The sequence below is a fragment of the Gigantopelta aegis genome, chromosome 8 (genome assembly GCF_016097555.1).
Source record: "Gigantopelta aegis isolate Gae_Host chromosome 8, Gae_host_genome, whole genome shotgun sequence".
Taxonomy (NCBI): Eukaryota; Metazoa; Mollusca; class Gastropoda; order Neomphalida; family Peltospiridae; genus Gigantopelta; species Gigantopelta aegis.
The window spans coordinates 10,009,501-10,027,000 of record NC_054706.1 but is presented as its reverse complement, the minus strand read 5'-3'; the positions used below and the strand labels follow the sequence as shown (position 1 = coordinate 10,027,000).

General features: G+C 36.4%; 1 protein-coding gene across 1 annotated transcript in view; it reads left to right on the top strand.

The window, feature by feature from the left end:
- Positions 1-13,722: 13,722 nt before the first annotated feature.
- The window catches only part of LOC121378749 (polycystin-2-like), a 13,292-nt gene continuing 9,514 nt past the window's right edge, over positions 13,723-17,500 (top strand). Inside the window, exon 1 of the mRNA XM_041507041.1 lies at positions 13,723-13,729. Coding sequence (XP_041362975.1) covers positions 13,723-13,729 — 7 coding nt within the window. The remainder of the gene's footprint in view (positions 13,730-17,500) is intronic.

Here is a 17,500-nt window from a genome sequence, read left to right as displayed (position 1 = left end):
TGTGTAAAAATACAAATATCATAGATATATAATATTAAAATTTAGAATAAAACTCAGTATCACGTAAAAACTGCAATAAAAGTTCTGGATGGAATCGAAATGATCCCATCACATTTCGTTGTCCAAATATATCTTTTCGAGTTGCTGTTAAATGCCAACGACAATGTCACGTTATGTGTGTGTGTGTGTGTGTGTGTGTGTGTGTGTGTGTGTGTGTATAGTTGCGCACCGTTGTTTCCATATTGTGGTGACCATGTAAACCAAATATCGACTCGTATGTTCAGTGAAATATGTAAACAAAATTCACACAAATTGTCTCATGTCGTTGCTTGGAATCGAACCTGTCGCACCGAATCGTCCGCAACTTACAGACATGCCACGATGCGTTTTGGACTGCCGATCATTCTTTGAAAAATGTTCGTTAACCCATGCATAGGCATGAGGACTACAAGCTACGCGGTCGATCCCGCGTACGTGCATGAACATAAGAAGGAAAACCAAATATATTAAGTATATGTTCTTGTTTATAACATCAGTGCCTGTATATCCTGTGTCCTCCTAATAGTTCTTGTAGAAATATGAAGTTTGGCTGTTTACAAACAATAGCAATAGTAGAAATATGCAGTTTGGGCATTTACAAACCTTAGGATGAAAAAATAACAACCCCAAAACATATTGAATGTACATACTGGACGTACTAGACTAGACACTAATATTCTAAACAAGGAAACATGTATTTAATATGCCATTTTGGTCCTTCGAAATCTTCAAAACACCTTATACATTGTAACTCAGGGTAGTCGTTTTAACTGAATGCAAGTGATGAAAGAAGAGTAAACGAGAAGCAAACCTAGAGGTTACTGCCATGTGAAGCCCAACAATAGGTGTTTCCACCACAACCAGCAGAGGGAGATTGTAAGTGTCTGATCCCTTCGTGACGGTGATGTTCATCGAGTAGGTGCCTGGTCCATTGAACCTAGAGCTCGTGATGTCATAGGCAGAAACGCCTGGCGTGATAGCTGTATTTACCAAGCTACCGCTGTCAGTGGCAAAGACAATGATTCCTCGGTCGGTTGGAGTGTAGTCGACAATGATCATAGCTTTACATGTATCACACGATCCATCTTCCATTGCAACATAGCCATTGTCATGGCCTGTTATGGTCACTCCACTTAATTGTGCAGCACCAATTTCTGTAAAAGAAAAAACATAATATTACATAAAATAGGCGTTATATTATATTATATTATATTGTTCAGTGAATTTGTTTTGTTTCATTTGTTTTCAGTTGATAGTATGCTAGTATCTGTTTTAAGAAACATATGCATATATAACAGTTTGGTAGACTAGGTCAAAAGTGACTAGAATTGTTCTTACTGTGACAAATGTGTGAACATCGAGAAAAAAATAATTGCCAATTCTCTTGGTTCAAAAGACAAATACATACTTCATTTCAATTGCTAATTCCATGTTTTCGCAAACAAGATATGTAATGGTTATTGTATTCAGGTTTCAAACAACACCATATCATTCTTACACAGCCGTTGTTCTATCAGGAGTATGATGTCTAGGGTATACAATGAAACTCCTGAACCACTGAGTTAAATTTAGAACGTGAAACGAATTCTAGCCATACATGCACGAAAAACCCACCTTTTGCTACATGTTTGCGTCTTTTACAGGTCAAATTTAAGTAAAGTAATATGACACTAATAAATAATAATAATAATAATAATAATAATAATAAAATAATAATAATAATAATAATGAAGAAGAAGAAGAAGAAGGAGAAAATAACAATAATAAGTAAATAAACCACCAAATGTTCTACCTTTTCTATCACGAAAAGGTAAGTTGTTAGTTGTCGAAGTGTCTTTATTGTGTAAGTACATATGTACTAGTAATCAACTGGTGGTCATAGCCAGGTAAGAAGACACGTCACAAAAACTGTACCGGAATTGGGCGTATTTAAGCCCCGAGCTCAAATACTGAAAATACCATCTTGGACAACATAAAGTGTTATCTACAATTAGGCCCGGCGCTTAAATTAAGACGTTAAAAATATTTATACTATGTATATAAACCGCTAAAGAATGTTTGCACAATTAACAATTAAATACACACTATTTATTTAAATAAAATATATAAATGTTTAAGTAATTTAAACTATCGTCGCAATTCAACATAACAAACAGAAATGTCTTGGAATCATTTAAATTTTAAGTTTTAAAAACATTTCGATTTCTATACAAAGTTTTAAAATATACTTACCTTGATTATGTATTCTCATTTTTTAATATACTTATTGATAATGATATTCTGCAACTATCCTGAGAAATGCATCTCTGTACTATTTATTTCCGTGTTAAACACTAATTATGACTTAATGTTATTGGAATGTATATATACAGATGTATATATAGTCCTTCCCACAGGGAACGCCTTTTTCATACTATGGAATTTACTACAAGTTACTTATTTCTGAGCTGATTGTTTTCTACATTTAATACAAAACTAGTAATTGTTTTTTTTTTCAAAACACTTTTAATGTTCTTCTCACATCAAACCAGACTGCAATTATTTAAAAAAAAAAAAAATCTTTGTAGGAGGATGGGACCGCCCCCCCCCCCCCCCCCCCCACACACACACATCTCCAAAAAAACAAAACAAACAAAAAACAAACAAACAAACAAACAAAAACAAACAAACAAACAAAACAAACCCAGGTCATTGCTTTAATTTAAAAGCTAGTATTATTTTTAACATTTCCATAAGACAACCACGAGTATAGGCCGTATAGTAGTATAGCCTATACTCGTACTATTTCATTTCAAGTTATTTTCGTGCTTATATCCAATTAAGGTTCAAGCACGCTGCCCTGGGCACACCTCAGCTATCTGGACAGTGGGTTGGTTTTTAGTTGGTTAGTGGTCAGTGAGAAAGAAGAGGGTGTAGTGGCCTTACACGTACCCATTCAGCCCTTAAGAACTCTCTCTGGGTTGGAGCCGGTTGCGAACCTACCAGCTTAACCACGACGCCACCAGGGCCGGTTACGCCTAGCGCACACGGCCAACATTTGTCGGCCAACATTGTTGTCAACAATGTTTTTCGACAAATGTTGGTCGTGTGCGGCAATTTGTAACAAACACAAAATGTTGCCAACAATTGTTGGAGAGATCGAACATGTTCAATTTTGTTGGCAACAAAATCACCATTTACAACAACTAACAATGTTGGCGACAAAACTACTGCACTGACCAATCAGCGTGAAGTATGTTGTCATGTGATGTGCCTAATATAATGGCGGAATGTATGGGAGAGTGCTATATAAACTTATTATCATTATTATTATTATTATTAGGCATATTATTATTATTATTAGGCATTTATCATTATTATTAGCCGAGACGGGAAGTAGCCAAGTGGTAAAGCATTCGCCTGATGCGTTGTCAGTTTGGGATCGATTCCCGTCGGTAGACCTATTGGGCTATTGCTCGTTCCAACCAGTGCACCACGGTCCGTATATCAAAGGCATTGGTATGTGCTATCCTATCTGTGGGATGGTGCATATAAACGGTCCCTTGCTACTAATGGAAAAAATGTAGTGGGTTTTCTCTCTAAGACTATATGTAAAATATATTTTTTCTTGGGGGTGGGGGGAGGGGGTGGGGGGGGAATAAGGCAAAAAGAACTCATGGACCCACTTGTGGAAAGGGTAACCCAATGAAGAAAAATAATAATAAAAAAAAGCACAAAAAGTGGGAAAAAAAATGAAAGAAAAGAAAACAAACAAACAAACAACAACAACAAACATACAAACATACAAACGTGTTCACTTTAATGTTAAAATACATTTCAAGATATCTAAAATGATTTTGTGGACCCAGGAGTTGGCGAGGGGACGGAGCGATGGGACTAATATGCATGCTATTCCTGGAAGTGTTTTGAAATATAGATTGCTTGAAACGCAATTTTTCCCACATCTGAAAAAAAATAATTTACATTTAAAAATGGTTTTCGACTAAAATAAATTCTTGGAATCATTTTTTTTTTTTAATCTTAAAATTTCATATCCTTTTTTAGCTCTGTTATGACGTTCGTCAGCGAAGCTTTTCTAATGTCGATTTGCGCGGCATCAAGCCGTCAACTTTTCCTTTGAAGTCTAACCGTTGTACAGTTTTGATTTAATATTTCTGAAACTTGATACATGTAGTGATGTATAACTATAATTCAGTAATAATTATTTTGAAGTTTAACTGGCTTTCGTTATAGGTACCATATTACCGATGAAAAACAATGAAACTATTTCATTTATTAATTAAAAATAAATAAATAATAATAATAATTTAAAAAAACCCAAAAAAAACAACAAAAAAAACAACAACGTGGATATGATTTGTCAATCGAAAAAATAATTTTTATGGGCCAAAGCGATCCGAGTCGGGCATTCGGTATGCAGAATATTTACGGAATATGTGACCTCCGACCTGCCGTGCCTCTTCCTAAACTATAGACCCGGTGACTGAATTTAGTCCATGCTTGAATACCATGCACATTTTCATAATAATATATATTTTTAATTACAATTAAAAATTGCAATGTAATCCTTTGCTACACAAAAAGTCATTTGCCTAGCGAACCACGTTATTTGTGTCGCATTTTGCGATGCGATACCGCTTATTTCGCGCCCTGTGACCAGGGCCATTCATCTACGACACGACATCATTGATATTTATTCCTGTAGTTGGCCATTTTAACGATGATGTTACGTCAACAATGTTTTATTTACCCGCACACGGCCAACAAAAGTTTGCCGTGTGCGGGTAAAATAAACCAATCTGACAACATTGTTGACAACAATGTTGGCAACAATTGTTGGCCGTGTGCGCTAGGCTTTATACTCGTACCAAGTTACCAATCAATGTTACCACCAACATTGTCTATATACTATACCGTCTAGGCAGCGTAGACGCTTTGTTTTATATTTTCTATGTCGACAAGAAAACAATAAACAAAACGTCGAGTTGTGACAAGAAACCACGCGCACGTTACACGTGTGGTTTGTGATTCAGTTACCGATTCTATTCTCACGCTGAAAGAAAGAAATGTTTTATTTAACGACGCACTCAACACATTTTATTTACGGCTATATGGCGTCAGACATATGGTTAAGGACCACACAGAGCTTGAGAGGAAACCCGCTGTCACCACTACATGGACTACTCTTTCCGATTAGCAGCAAGGGATCTTTTATTTGCGCTTCCCACAGGCAGGATAGCACAAACCATGGCCTTTGTTGAACCAGTTATGGATCACTGGTCGGTGCAAGTGGGTTACACCTACCCATTCACTCAGGGTTTGGAGTCGGTATCTGGATTAAAAATCCCATGCCTCGACTGGGATCCGAACCCAGTACCTACCAGCCTGTAGACCGATAGCCTGCCACGACGCCACCGAGGCCGGTCAATATGCAAGGGGGCAGTCATTAACACAGTCGTGTCCTCTGCCTCAAATCTTGTTAATTCATCCTTGATTATTTGAATTTTAGTTTTATTTTGCTTTAATTAGCTCACGCTGGAAAAAAATTTGGTTTAGCCAATTTTCAGATATGTAGAGTATTTCTTTAAAAATTATTAAAATGTGTTTAATTTAAGGAATCTTTTATTAGCCAAAGACTAAATGTTGTAGCTACTTTAAATAAAAATTAGCAATTGGCTAATTTGACAATGTACAGGGTAATCCCTGATTGAAGTTACATTGCATACACTAACAAAATATGCTCTCATGCTAGGAACGTAACTCATAAGGCTGGTTGAATAAAATTATGCGACGTCCTAGTTTTTTTGACAGGAGCAAAATCAAGGTATACGCAGGGTATCAGTCCAATGCATTGCACTTGATCTGGTCACTGACAGGGCCAGCGATTCTTTAGCAACGGTAGGCCTACCGCATTCGCCGGTGACAATTGAAAAGCTGGAAGACAAGACCGGTGAATCCAGATGTGTAATGTCTGTAGGCATGGGCGTCACTTGGCGGTGGATGTCGGGACATGCCCCCCCCCCCCCCCCCTACAATTTTTCATTGTGTTCTAAATAGGTCTAGGTCTATGCAATGTAGTTAAATATTAAAATCACACCACAATTCCAGTAATTAACATAGTTGAAATTGGTTATGACGAGACTGAAGAAACTCAAAGTTTCATAAGCGCATGTGTCCGCCATTTTGCAGTTGTTATACACACCGACATTCTAATAATTTAATAATGTTAAACACTGGAAATTAAACTGTAATGGTCATGTAATGTATGAGATCCAATAGCCCATGATCATGGGTGTCACTTGATTGGGGGGGGGGGGGGGGGGGGGGATATTCACACACACACACGCGCGCGCGCGTTTTGCAAAGTTATACATTATTTTCATTATGTTCTTGTATGCCTACAACACGAGTTGGTCTAATTAAAATGCTTAAAGCTCCAAATAAATGTTATTGTAGTTATGTTGTTTATATGGCTTTTTTCAGCCGTAGGCTTTCTAACCAACTTAAGCATATACACATGATATGCTTAATTACTTGAAAACCGATATTGAAGGAAGGAAGGATATGTTTTATTTAACGACGCTATCAACACATTTTATTTACGGTAATATGGCGTCGGACATATGGTATGGGGCCACACAGATATTGAGAGAGGAAACTCGCTGTCGCCACTTCATGGGCTACCCTTTTCGATTAGCAACAAATGATCTTTTATATGCACCATCCTATATACAGCATAGCACATACCACGGCCTTCGATATACCAGTCGTGGTGCACTGGCTGGAGCGAGAAATAGCCCAATGGGCCAACTGACAGGGATCGATCCCAAACCGACTGTACATCAAGCGAGCGCTTTACCACAGGGCTGCATCTCGCCCCTGAAAACCGATATTAAAATAGCGGTTAGTCGTTACAATTTATTTAAGATTGTTCGCATCATAATTATAATAGTATCTAATGCTACATTTAAGTTGGAAATAAAACGATTATCTTCGTATACATAAATCTGTCCAAATTATACAAATTAGTTAAATGTTAATTTTCAGTATAAATAACACATTATTCCATACATGCGACCAGAATGCTACGATTTTCTTTATTTTGTTTTATTTTGTTTTTTTAGTTTTTTTTGTGGGTGGCAGATGAATTCTTGGAATGAACGAGCTTGGAAGGCGCAAGACACAAGGGACCCGGGGGCATGAATCCCCCCCCCCCCCCCCCCCCCCAGGAAATTTTGAAATCTAGAGGCTCTAAAATACCATTTTGCAGCCATTTCAGGGAGTTTACATTCTTAAAACCAAGAAGAGGATTTGCTTTAACTTTCTGTTATTTTTACCGGATGGTTTTTTTTGGGGGGGGGTTTGGGTGTTTTTTTTGGGGGGTGGGGTTGTTTTTTTGTTTTGGGGGGAGCAACTGCCATTTTGCCCCCTTTCCGCCCACAATAATGCCTGGCGTGTCGTCACTACCGGTGTATTTCTGACAAGCGCTATTCCATGACATCCAACTCCATTATAGAGAATTTAACATGAGGGTAGCATTTGGCAAACTAGGTACAGCAAAAACCATTGTAATACATAATTACGAGTTAATCGATTTAACACACAATGTTTGCACAATTCAATGGAGAACATTAAAATTGTAATGTGCTGCCACTCGGTGTAAACAGTTGTTTCCTAAATAATTCTTAGTACAAATTTCTATGATTTCAGTGGTACCACGCTCAGATGCCCGTGTCAAGAAATCCACAAAGACTTGGTTCCATGGCGGCGAACATTGTTTCCACATAGGTCAGAATATTTGATGAGTGCACGGAGCATCCTCGAAGAAAAATACCCGTATTACCAGTAGCTAAAGGAGAGCCACTAACACTGTGACATTAAAGCAGAAAGAAACAAAGAAAGAATGGTTAAAGACAAACCGACAACACAAAAGAAAAATAGGGTATTACGCATTATATTTGCAGCTCGGTGAATAAAATCAATGAGCTCAAGTGGTGTTGTTAAAGAAAACACTAGGACATCTAAAGTTAAAACAAAAAGAACGAACGAACGAACGAACGAACGAAACAAACAAACAAACAATAAAAGAAAAACGAAATAATAATAATAATTCTTAGTACAAACAGAAAGTAAACTGAAACACAGAAATATCTACATCAATCAAAACATCACCCATTTCTTTCCCATCAAAGAATTATGACTAGATTTGTGTGAAAAATATGTACACAATAAGTGACGTCACGCCCTCTACACGTGTTTCATTTAACTGTTTCTGGTAGTACATTAAATTATTTAATTGTAATTCTTATGGATATGTAGTTCACGGTATAATATTTACATTACAAACCCAAATTAGTAAATAGTTTTGGTGAAAAGACGTGGGACGCGTCCCTAAAAAAAATTTCAAGTGTCCTCACAATGTTCAAGTGCCCTTTTTGTTTGTATAAAAATGTTTTTGCAAGTAAGCATTTTTAGATTCATGAAGTCAAGTTGTGCGCTTACACATGCGCAAGCTTGCAGATGTGTGTCTGTGTTACTGAGTCTGGTCTCAATGGGGTTCACCACAGTGTCTAATGCGAGTGATGTAGAACTGTAGATTGCTGCTGTGATGTCACAGGAAGTACGTAGAAAACCATGCCGCGGACAGTTCGACGTAGAAAGTTGCTTCAAAATATTTAATTCATGAAGCTAAGCGATGTAAAAAGCTAGATGGATTTTTTAAAAGTAAATTTGTGTCGAATTGTTGTCCATTTGGGTTCTTCCCTATATAAACTTAGATAGCATGTAACCTTTCCGTGGCGTCTTTCCATTAGTAATAAGCGGCTTAGAACTGCGTAATCAAAGTTGTATAATGATAGTCCAATAGTTTTTGCTTGGAAATTGTATAGATGTACACAATTACTAATGAACAATAGGCTCAGTTATTTTTTTTATATATATCTGCCCTACCTAGACATAGCCATCCCTAGAATAGTGCCCTTTAAAGTTATAATTCACAAGTGCCCTTTTATATCGTTGTTATGTATATCTGCCCTACCTAGACAGAGCGGTCCCTAAAATAGTGCCCTTTAAAGTTATAATTCATAATTGCCCGTTTGTATCGTTTTTATGTATATTTGCCCTACCTACACAGAGCCGTCCCTAAAATAGTGCCCTTGAAAGTTATAATCTACAAGTGCCCGTTTGTATCGTTGTTATGTTTATCTGCCCTACCTAGAAAGAGCCGTCCCTAGAATAGTGCCCTTTAAAGTTATAATTTACAAGTGCCCGTTTGTATCGTTGTTATATATATATATATATATATATATATATATATATATATATATATATATATATATATATATATATATATATATATATATATATATATCTGCCCTATCTAGAGAGACCCGTTCCTAGAATAGTGCCCTTTAAAAAAGTGATCAAAGTCAAATTACGATAAAATATATGATACAGTCATACCTATATATGAAGTAAAGTTAATTGTATGAGTCTCCCTTCCCCCCCCCCCCCCCCCGTTCCCCCGACACCGGTCATGTCCCCCGGTACTTTGCCCCCCGCCCCCCTTATTCCCTCCTCCGGTTGGCCTAACTTTCTCCCCTTTCCACAATAATAAACAACACTAACATATTATTATTATTGAAACTACATGTTTAATAAAATACTGTATATAAATAATAATTAAATAATAAACCATCCAAGGCTGTGGTTTGTATTGAAACTACATGTTTAATAAAATACTTTATCTCGCCTTCATGTAAAATTCTTTAATCTCATTGGTTGCTTGCCATTGGACAAATCCCTTATACCCCTGTGGGCGGAGCCAAATTCTGTTATACCCCGTCTGTAATTTCCAACAATTTCCAGCCACCCCATTTAATGATAAAGCAATAATTAGATTATAAATAACATTGATAATCAATCAAGTATACATAATTAATTTTATTTGTACTATAAAATACACTATTTCAATACTTTTAAAAGCTGCAATGTTGAACTGGGAAACCTAATTACGGTCGTCGTGTTATTGTATTAATGCGCGATTAGCAACAGTTGTTTTTTTGCTTTTTATTTTTAATATTTTTATTTTTTTACTACATACATTTCTGATAAAAAAGAGAGGTTTTTTTGTTTTGTTTTGTTTTTATTAATATCCGTTTCAGACAATTTCGTATTACAAACATTTGAAGTTAAAAAATCGTTTATCGATGGAACTATTTCTTGTCATTGGCAAGTGGTTTCATTCGCGTCCGCGTGGTACGGCTCCGTTAATAAATTGTTAACAATTATTGTCTGCAGTTATTTTGATTATTTGGCTATTGGCCTATGGTTTAACATGTCGGCAAGATAAATTCGTTGTAGAAGCATCTCTCGGGGTATATGGCTTTTTATGTACCCGCTGTGTGCTCTTTTACCCCCTCGCCTTCGGCTCGGGGTAAAAGAGCACACAGAGGGTACATAAAAAGCCATATACCCCGAGAGATGCTTCTACAACTTATAGTATATATATATATATAATAAATAAATAATAAACCATCCAAGGCTGTGGTTTGTAGTATTCGCTCTATGGGATAGTGCACATAAAATATATTTGACAGTAATTCGGTAAAAGCGGGGCAGGAAATAGCCCAGTGGTACAGCGCTCGCTCGATGCGCGGTCTGTGTGGGATCGATCCTCGTCGGGGGGCCCATTTGGGCTATTTCTTGTTCCAGCCAGTACACCACGACCAAAGGCCGTGAGATGGTACATATGAAAGATCCCTTGCTGCTAATCGAAAAGAGTAGTCCATGAAGTGGCGACAGCGGGTTTCCTCTATCAATATCTGTGTGGTTTTTAACCGTATTTCTGACGCCATATAACCGTAAATAAAATGTGTTGAGTGCGTCGTTAAATAAAACATTTCCTTCCTTATTTTCGGTAAGAGCAGCCCGATATGTGGCGACGGCGGATTTTCTCGGTGACTATGAATCGATATATAATCCTGTGCCGGCCTGACAAACAATAACCACTGAGCATGTACTAATTAAAGTGTTATAGTAGCATCGTTAACAAACTTTGTTTTTAATTTTTATAGATATTAAAATTAAAAGATACCAGTAGACTAGTAGTAACATGAACATATTTTTTTCGTACTAGATAATACTTGTTTATGTTAAATAAATAAATACTGAAATATTATAACGGTGATAGGTATACGTGTAGTGTTCGTTACGCTAGGTCCGTTCCACATTGATAAGCACACTGGACTCGCTGTTCCGAGTTATTTTATTTCTTGAATTTTGTTCTATTAATACGATCCATTCTTGAATTTATACGATCTGTTCTTTATACGAATTGTTCAAGTATTGTGTGTGTACCTCAAACGAGCACTCAACCGACTGAGCTAAATCCCGCCCACCGATTGGACAAAGATTAGGAAAATCACAAGTTATCCGGATGATTGACTTACACTCAAAAAATAAATTGATAAAAAGAGAGGTTATTACCAGATTATTTTTATTCCTAATATATGATATTGACGATAATCTCAAGCTTAATACAACGTGGTTTTGTAAACTGTACACGCAACTTTAATTCCAGTCCGCCATTACTAGATATTCAAATGACGTAAGAATATGTGGCGCGGTGTATTTTTGAATGGAAATGACGTCAAACTCGAATGACGTCATTTTGGATGCCCTTACATCAAAATAAATTAAGGTTTAACGTCTTTTGGGGTTTTTTCTGCACGCTGGACAGCTTTCAGTGTCAAATTGCCATTGAAATGTTTTTATTCGATGACTATGAATGCATACGTCAATTATGGAGTGTCACACAAGTACGTTTGCTTAAATGTCAATAAACCTAGTGCCGTGACCTCGATTAATTTACATTTAATTTGCAAAGTTATCAAATTCTTAAAGTATGTGATCTTAAAAATGTCACCTACTTTGACTGCACTGAAAATGTAAGATATTATATGATAAAACTTATTATTAAAAGTTATGTTAGTGCATTTAGAAATTGGCTTTTCCTGTTCGCCAAATGGTATGTGTTTTGGAGTTACCAGTTATCATATATTTATAATTCCAATCTCTAAAAAATCACTTTATTATAAACCCTTGGATTGGTCAAATTCGTATCACGTGATGATAAAAACTGGCATTCATAGCACCATGAATCTCAGTTTAGCACTATTTTTGGCTATATAGCCGGAACTACTTTATGAATTATGTCAACAAAGGAATCCCCGAGGAATTTCCTTGAGATTCTATTTTTAGACATCAAACAGTAATCGTCTGCTGTCAAACTTGTAAACATCTAAAAATCTTCACATATAAATTATACCATACAAAATAGGTCGCTTCAGACATTTTTATTAAAGGTTAAAAGTTATTGAAATTACTTACGTTACATGTTTATAGTGAATTCAAAATCTCACAGCTAAAAATCTATTTTGTCGATCCAAAAAAAAGTGTATAATTCCAATGGAATTTGGTCTTTTACAAAAGCGATTTCAAAAACAAAATTCAGTCAGTTCATGCCAACCATTAGCAGTAACGCGCATTCAACGGCATTGTAGTATGACGTACACAACACATAGCCACTGCGATCCAATCTTTAAACGAATCGGGGTTTTGAAACTAGGTATATCATGTACATGTCGGGACACAGGAACGAAGCTTCAATTCGAAGCTACAACAGAGAATGTTCCACTTTCCAAAAAACGAAACATCAGCATGGCACTGTCAAATGTCACGAATACTTGTGTCGCACCACTTGAAGTCACACATGCCAAAACCACCCTGTGTTGCCACTTCCACAATTACAAGGCCAGTAAACACAGAAACTCGCGACACACCTGTTTCATCCATTTCCGGAAACATTGAAACCACTTTCTCCATGTCAAATCTATCAACACATGGAATTTTCACGCACTCAAACATTTTATAATTGTAATTTCAACGTCGTAATTGGTAAATCTGGACTAATCAAAAAATGGCGCCCATCCACAGTTCTTAGTTAAATATTCATACACCAACCGCTTCACATAAATTATACCATACAAAATAGATCGCTTCAGACATTTTTATTACAGGTTAAAAGTTATTAAAATTACTTACGTTATATGTTTCTAGTGAATTCAAAATGTTTCTAGTTGGTATTGATATTTAATGCAAAAAATTAATATGAATTGTATTAATGATTGTAACATTGTCATTCTCTCATTCGGCTATTGACGGAAAAAGCCGAAACCACCATAGGGATTCCGCTAATGTTGAGTATGAATTTCGTGTTAATAAAATAGTAAATAGTTGGAAAATAGAGTTCACTTTTTATTTTAAAGAGGTTTACATTAATGACATGGTTATGTGTTTGGAATTATAAGAATTGAACGTGAATATTTTTGAGTTTCATGCTAGTATGAAACGCAAAACCGCTTTACACACTATGAATGGCGTAGCGCGTCAGCGCGAAAAATTTCACGTTCAATTCTTAAGTCAAGCTATATAGGATTCCAAACAAATCACTCTACATTTTTACGTGGATTACGACTAACAGACTGATGGAAATACTTGGTGAAGTTTACAGAACACCTAATTTTGCCCGAACTCTGTTCCCAGCACGGGGGGGGGGGGGGGGGGGGGGGGGGTACCCCGACCTCCATCTCACCCTATCTCGTTCGCGTATGGCGTTCCCAAATGCCAGGTACAATAATACAGATACTCTTTTCCCACTTTCATCTCTTATGCATGTGATCGTCAAAGCAGTCAGTGATAATCAATTTCAGGTGTTTTGATGCTATTTGTAATTGTTCATCTGTACAAAATTTAATCGTTAATGTTTGTTATTCCTATTATTTTTATATTGTAGTAACATGTCATCATATTACTAGTTACTACATACATACATACATACATACATACATACATACATACTCGTGTATTTCCTCCCGGAAACCCCTCTGCCTGCGGCATCGGGGTTTCCGGCAGGAAATACACTCGTGGAATACAGAAATCAGAAAACCACATATATATATATCTATGTAGTTTTGTCTATGTATCTAACGAGCGAAAGCCAGCTGGATACGTTTTTAAACAACGAATTGTAAGATAAAAGGTATGTAACAGGCACGAATGTATTATTATATTTCTTACATATCCTCAAAAACCAGGTTTTAAGCACATTTTAACATCGTTTTCGACTAAAGGTTATTTACAGCCGTTGCACTTGTAGCTGACTTACGCGTCACAGACACATGAATGTCAGGTTAACTATACGTCACAGTCTAATGGATTTTCATCATTAGTTTTTCATTGGTTTTATGACATTGGTGACCTGGTCATCACCTGGGAGCAGCCAGTCGTATATCTTGAAATTGCTAACACACGTACATGTGTTAATAACCATGTGTAATCACAAAATAACGCATGGTGTTCTCAACAACGAGTGTGTAAGAAATTAGGTTATCAAACCTCTGACGCTGCATTTAACACTTCTTTACTTTTGACCTTGATATGAGACATTGAATTTGTCAGGAAAATAATGGCACAAAACATTTAAAACATTTCCAAGACCTAACCTTCAAAATGATTTATTTTGTCTGCTTTCTTTATTAAATTCCCACGGCAGATTATATATGGACAACTGGCCCAGACAACTACATTCAGTTTAAACAGTTTTAGAAGTTAGCGGAGCTGGCTAAAACTTGCAGTCCATTCATTATTAATTTCAGTTTAATTAATTCCCTATGTATGTATGTATGTATGTATGGCTCCGAATCGCCCGCAACTTTGCAGACTTGCCACGATACCCTTTGAGCTATTGAGGCATCCATGTATGTATGTATTTAAGAATGAATGAACACACTGGCTCAGGAATTTTTTAAAAACTAAAAATTGTTATTTTCTAATTTTGCCCCAGGAATTCGAAATTGATTTTAAATTGACCGTTGTGATGTACAAAATATAACTGTTTTTCGGTCAGTCTTGTTTTAAATTTATTTGGCTAGTACTATGTTTTGTTTACAGCCGGATACGATGTATTTGTTTTAAAAAAAAATTGTTAGGAAAGGGATAACAACAAACCAACCACTGAAAAATGGACCGGCTTAGAGGCTTAGACGCAGGCTTAGGCGGCTTAGGCGGCGTGTAGTCGGGTGCATGTATGTATGTATATATGTATGTATTGATGTATGAATATCTATATATTGTATGTATGTCGCGGTTCACTGTTACATACATAGATATTAACGCACTGGCGCAGGGGATAATTAAATCCTTTCTGGCCTCACAACTTGTCGCATGCCGTTGCTAGGACTCGAACCCGTGGCACCGAATCGCCCGCAAATTGCAAGACTAGATACGATACGCTCTGAGCCATTGAGGCATACATTCAATTTAAATAGTTTTAAAAGTTAGCGGAGCTGGCTAAAACTTGCAGTCCATTCATTATTAATTTAAGTTTTATTAATTCCCTATGTATGTATTTAAGAATGAATGAACGCACTGGCTCAGGAATTTTTTAAAAACTAAAAAATTGTTATTTTCTAATTTTGCCCCAGGGATTCGAAATTGATTTTAAATTGACCGTTGTGATATACAAAATATAACTGTTTTTTGGTCTTGTTTTAAATTTATTTGGCTAGTACTATGTTTTGTTTACAGCCGGATACGATGTATTTGTTTTTAAAAAATTGTTAGGAAAGGGATAACAACAAACCAACCACTGAAAAATGGATTGGCTTAGAGGCTTAAGCGGCGTGTAGTCGGGTGGAGACTAAGATATCCTTGAGACTTGGATTTTTTCTATATGCAATAACCGGACGTGCTGTAATAGGGTTTTTCATAACAGTTTGCAGATTTAAAAACTCCTCCTTCATAAGTTTACCAATATCAACGCTACGTCGACTGTAAATTATTGGAAAAATTATTTTATCTCTTTTTACAGCTTTACCAGATTCAACGTTGATTCCAAATGGCTGTTTTGTCTGTAATGTACGAATCCAGAAGGCCTCTCGTTCAAGTCTCAAGAGGTCTGTTTCGTCTTTTGAACCAAGTATCAGGGGTTGTTCAATTGGAATTATTTCAAAATTTTCATCTAACGAATGGTCAGGTAGATTGAAGTGATTGGCGACAGGGGTGTCAACTTCATGCCGAATATCATACTTGTGACAAACTGCTCTAATTCTCAGTTGGTTTTGCGTTTGTCCTACGTACTGTTTTTTACATAAATTACAGGTGATTAGATATACTACATTTTTCGAATCACAGTTCATGTCTGTCCGAATTTGATATTCAATTTTGGTCTGTTGACTTTTGAAAGTCGACTGCGTTTTAAGTAAGTTGTGAAGTCTACACCTGGTTTTGGCACAAGTAGTAGAGGAGCCAGTGCTTATTTGAGGTGATTGGTTATGCTGAAGTTTGTATGGTTTATAGTCTTCAGTTGCCCTAAAGGGATTTTCTAATTCTCGAACAGTTTCAGATTTAATTTTTCTTAAAAACCGTTTTGAATATCCCCTAGGTTTTAAAGCACTAAATAAAAGTGAACAAGCCTCATTGAAATTCTGTTTGTTACTCGAATTTCTGTGAAATCTAATAATCTGAGATTTAACAATGCCTTTAAAGGTGTGGCATGGGTGAAAAGACTTACAGTGGAGAAGTTGGTGTGTGTCTGTTGGTTTGAAAAACACTTTGTAGTCTAGGTAACCTGATGTTTCAAACTGTGTACCTTTATAAATTGTTACATCCAAAAAGTCAACTGATTTATCTGATATGGTGGCCTTAAGTTTGATATTGTCATCCTGTTGATTTAATAGCTCAAAAAAGTTCCAAAATTCTTGTTTAGAATGTGGCCAAATGATAAGTATATCGTCGAGATATCTGAGGTACAAAAGAGGTGTTTTACTCGATTTCTTTAAAGCAGCCTCTTCCCATTCGGCGACATAGATAGATGCAAAGTTTGGACTAAAACGTTTGCCCATAGCACAACCACACACTTGCTGATACATTTCTCCATCAAACTCAAAATCATTTCCTTTTAGGCTTAATTCTAACAGCTCAATAATGTTCGTATCTGGTCTGTTTGTATCTGGGTACTTATCGAATGCTCTCTTAACTGAATCAATGCCCGCATCAATACCTATGTTGGTGTACATGGAGTCAATATCAAGGGTAACCAAGAATGAATCTTTTGGGATTTTGGTTTTTGATAATTTTGATAGAAGATCTTCAGTGTTTTTCACAAAGCTTTCATGTCTATTTGCAATTGGTTTTAAGTGAAAATCTATGTATTCTGAAATATTGTACGATTCTGATCCACAGTCTGAAATGATTGGACGACCGGGTGGTGTGTTAATATCGGTCCATGTATCGACTGGCTTGTGGATTTTTGGAAGTAAATACAATTTCCGGGTTCGTGATTGTGACCTGGCTTCTAAATATTTTACTTGTTTTTTATTTATATGTCCCTGATCTTTTA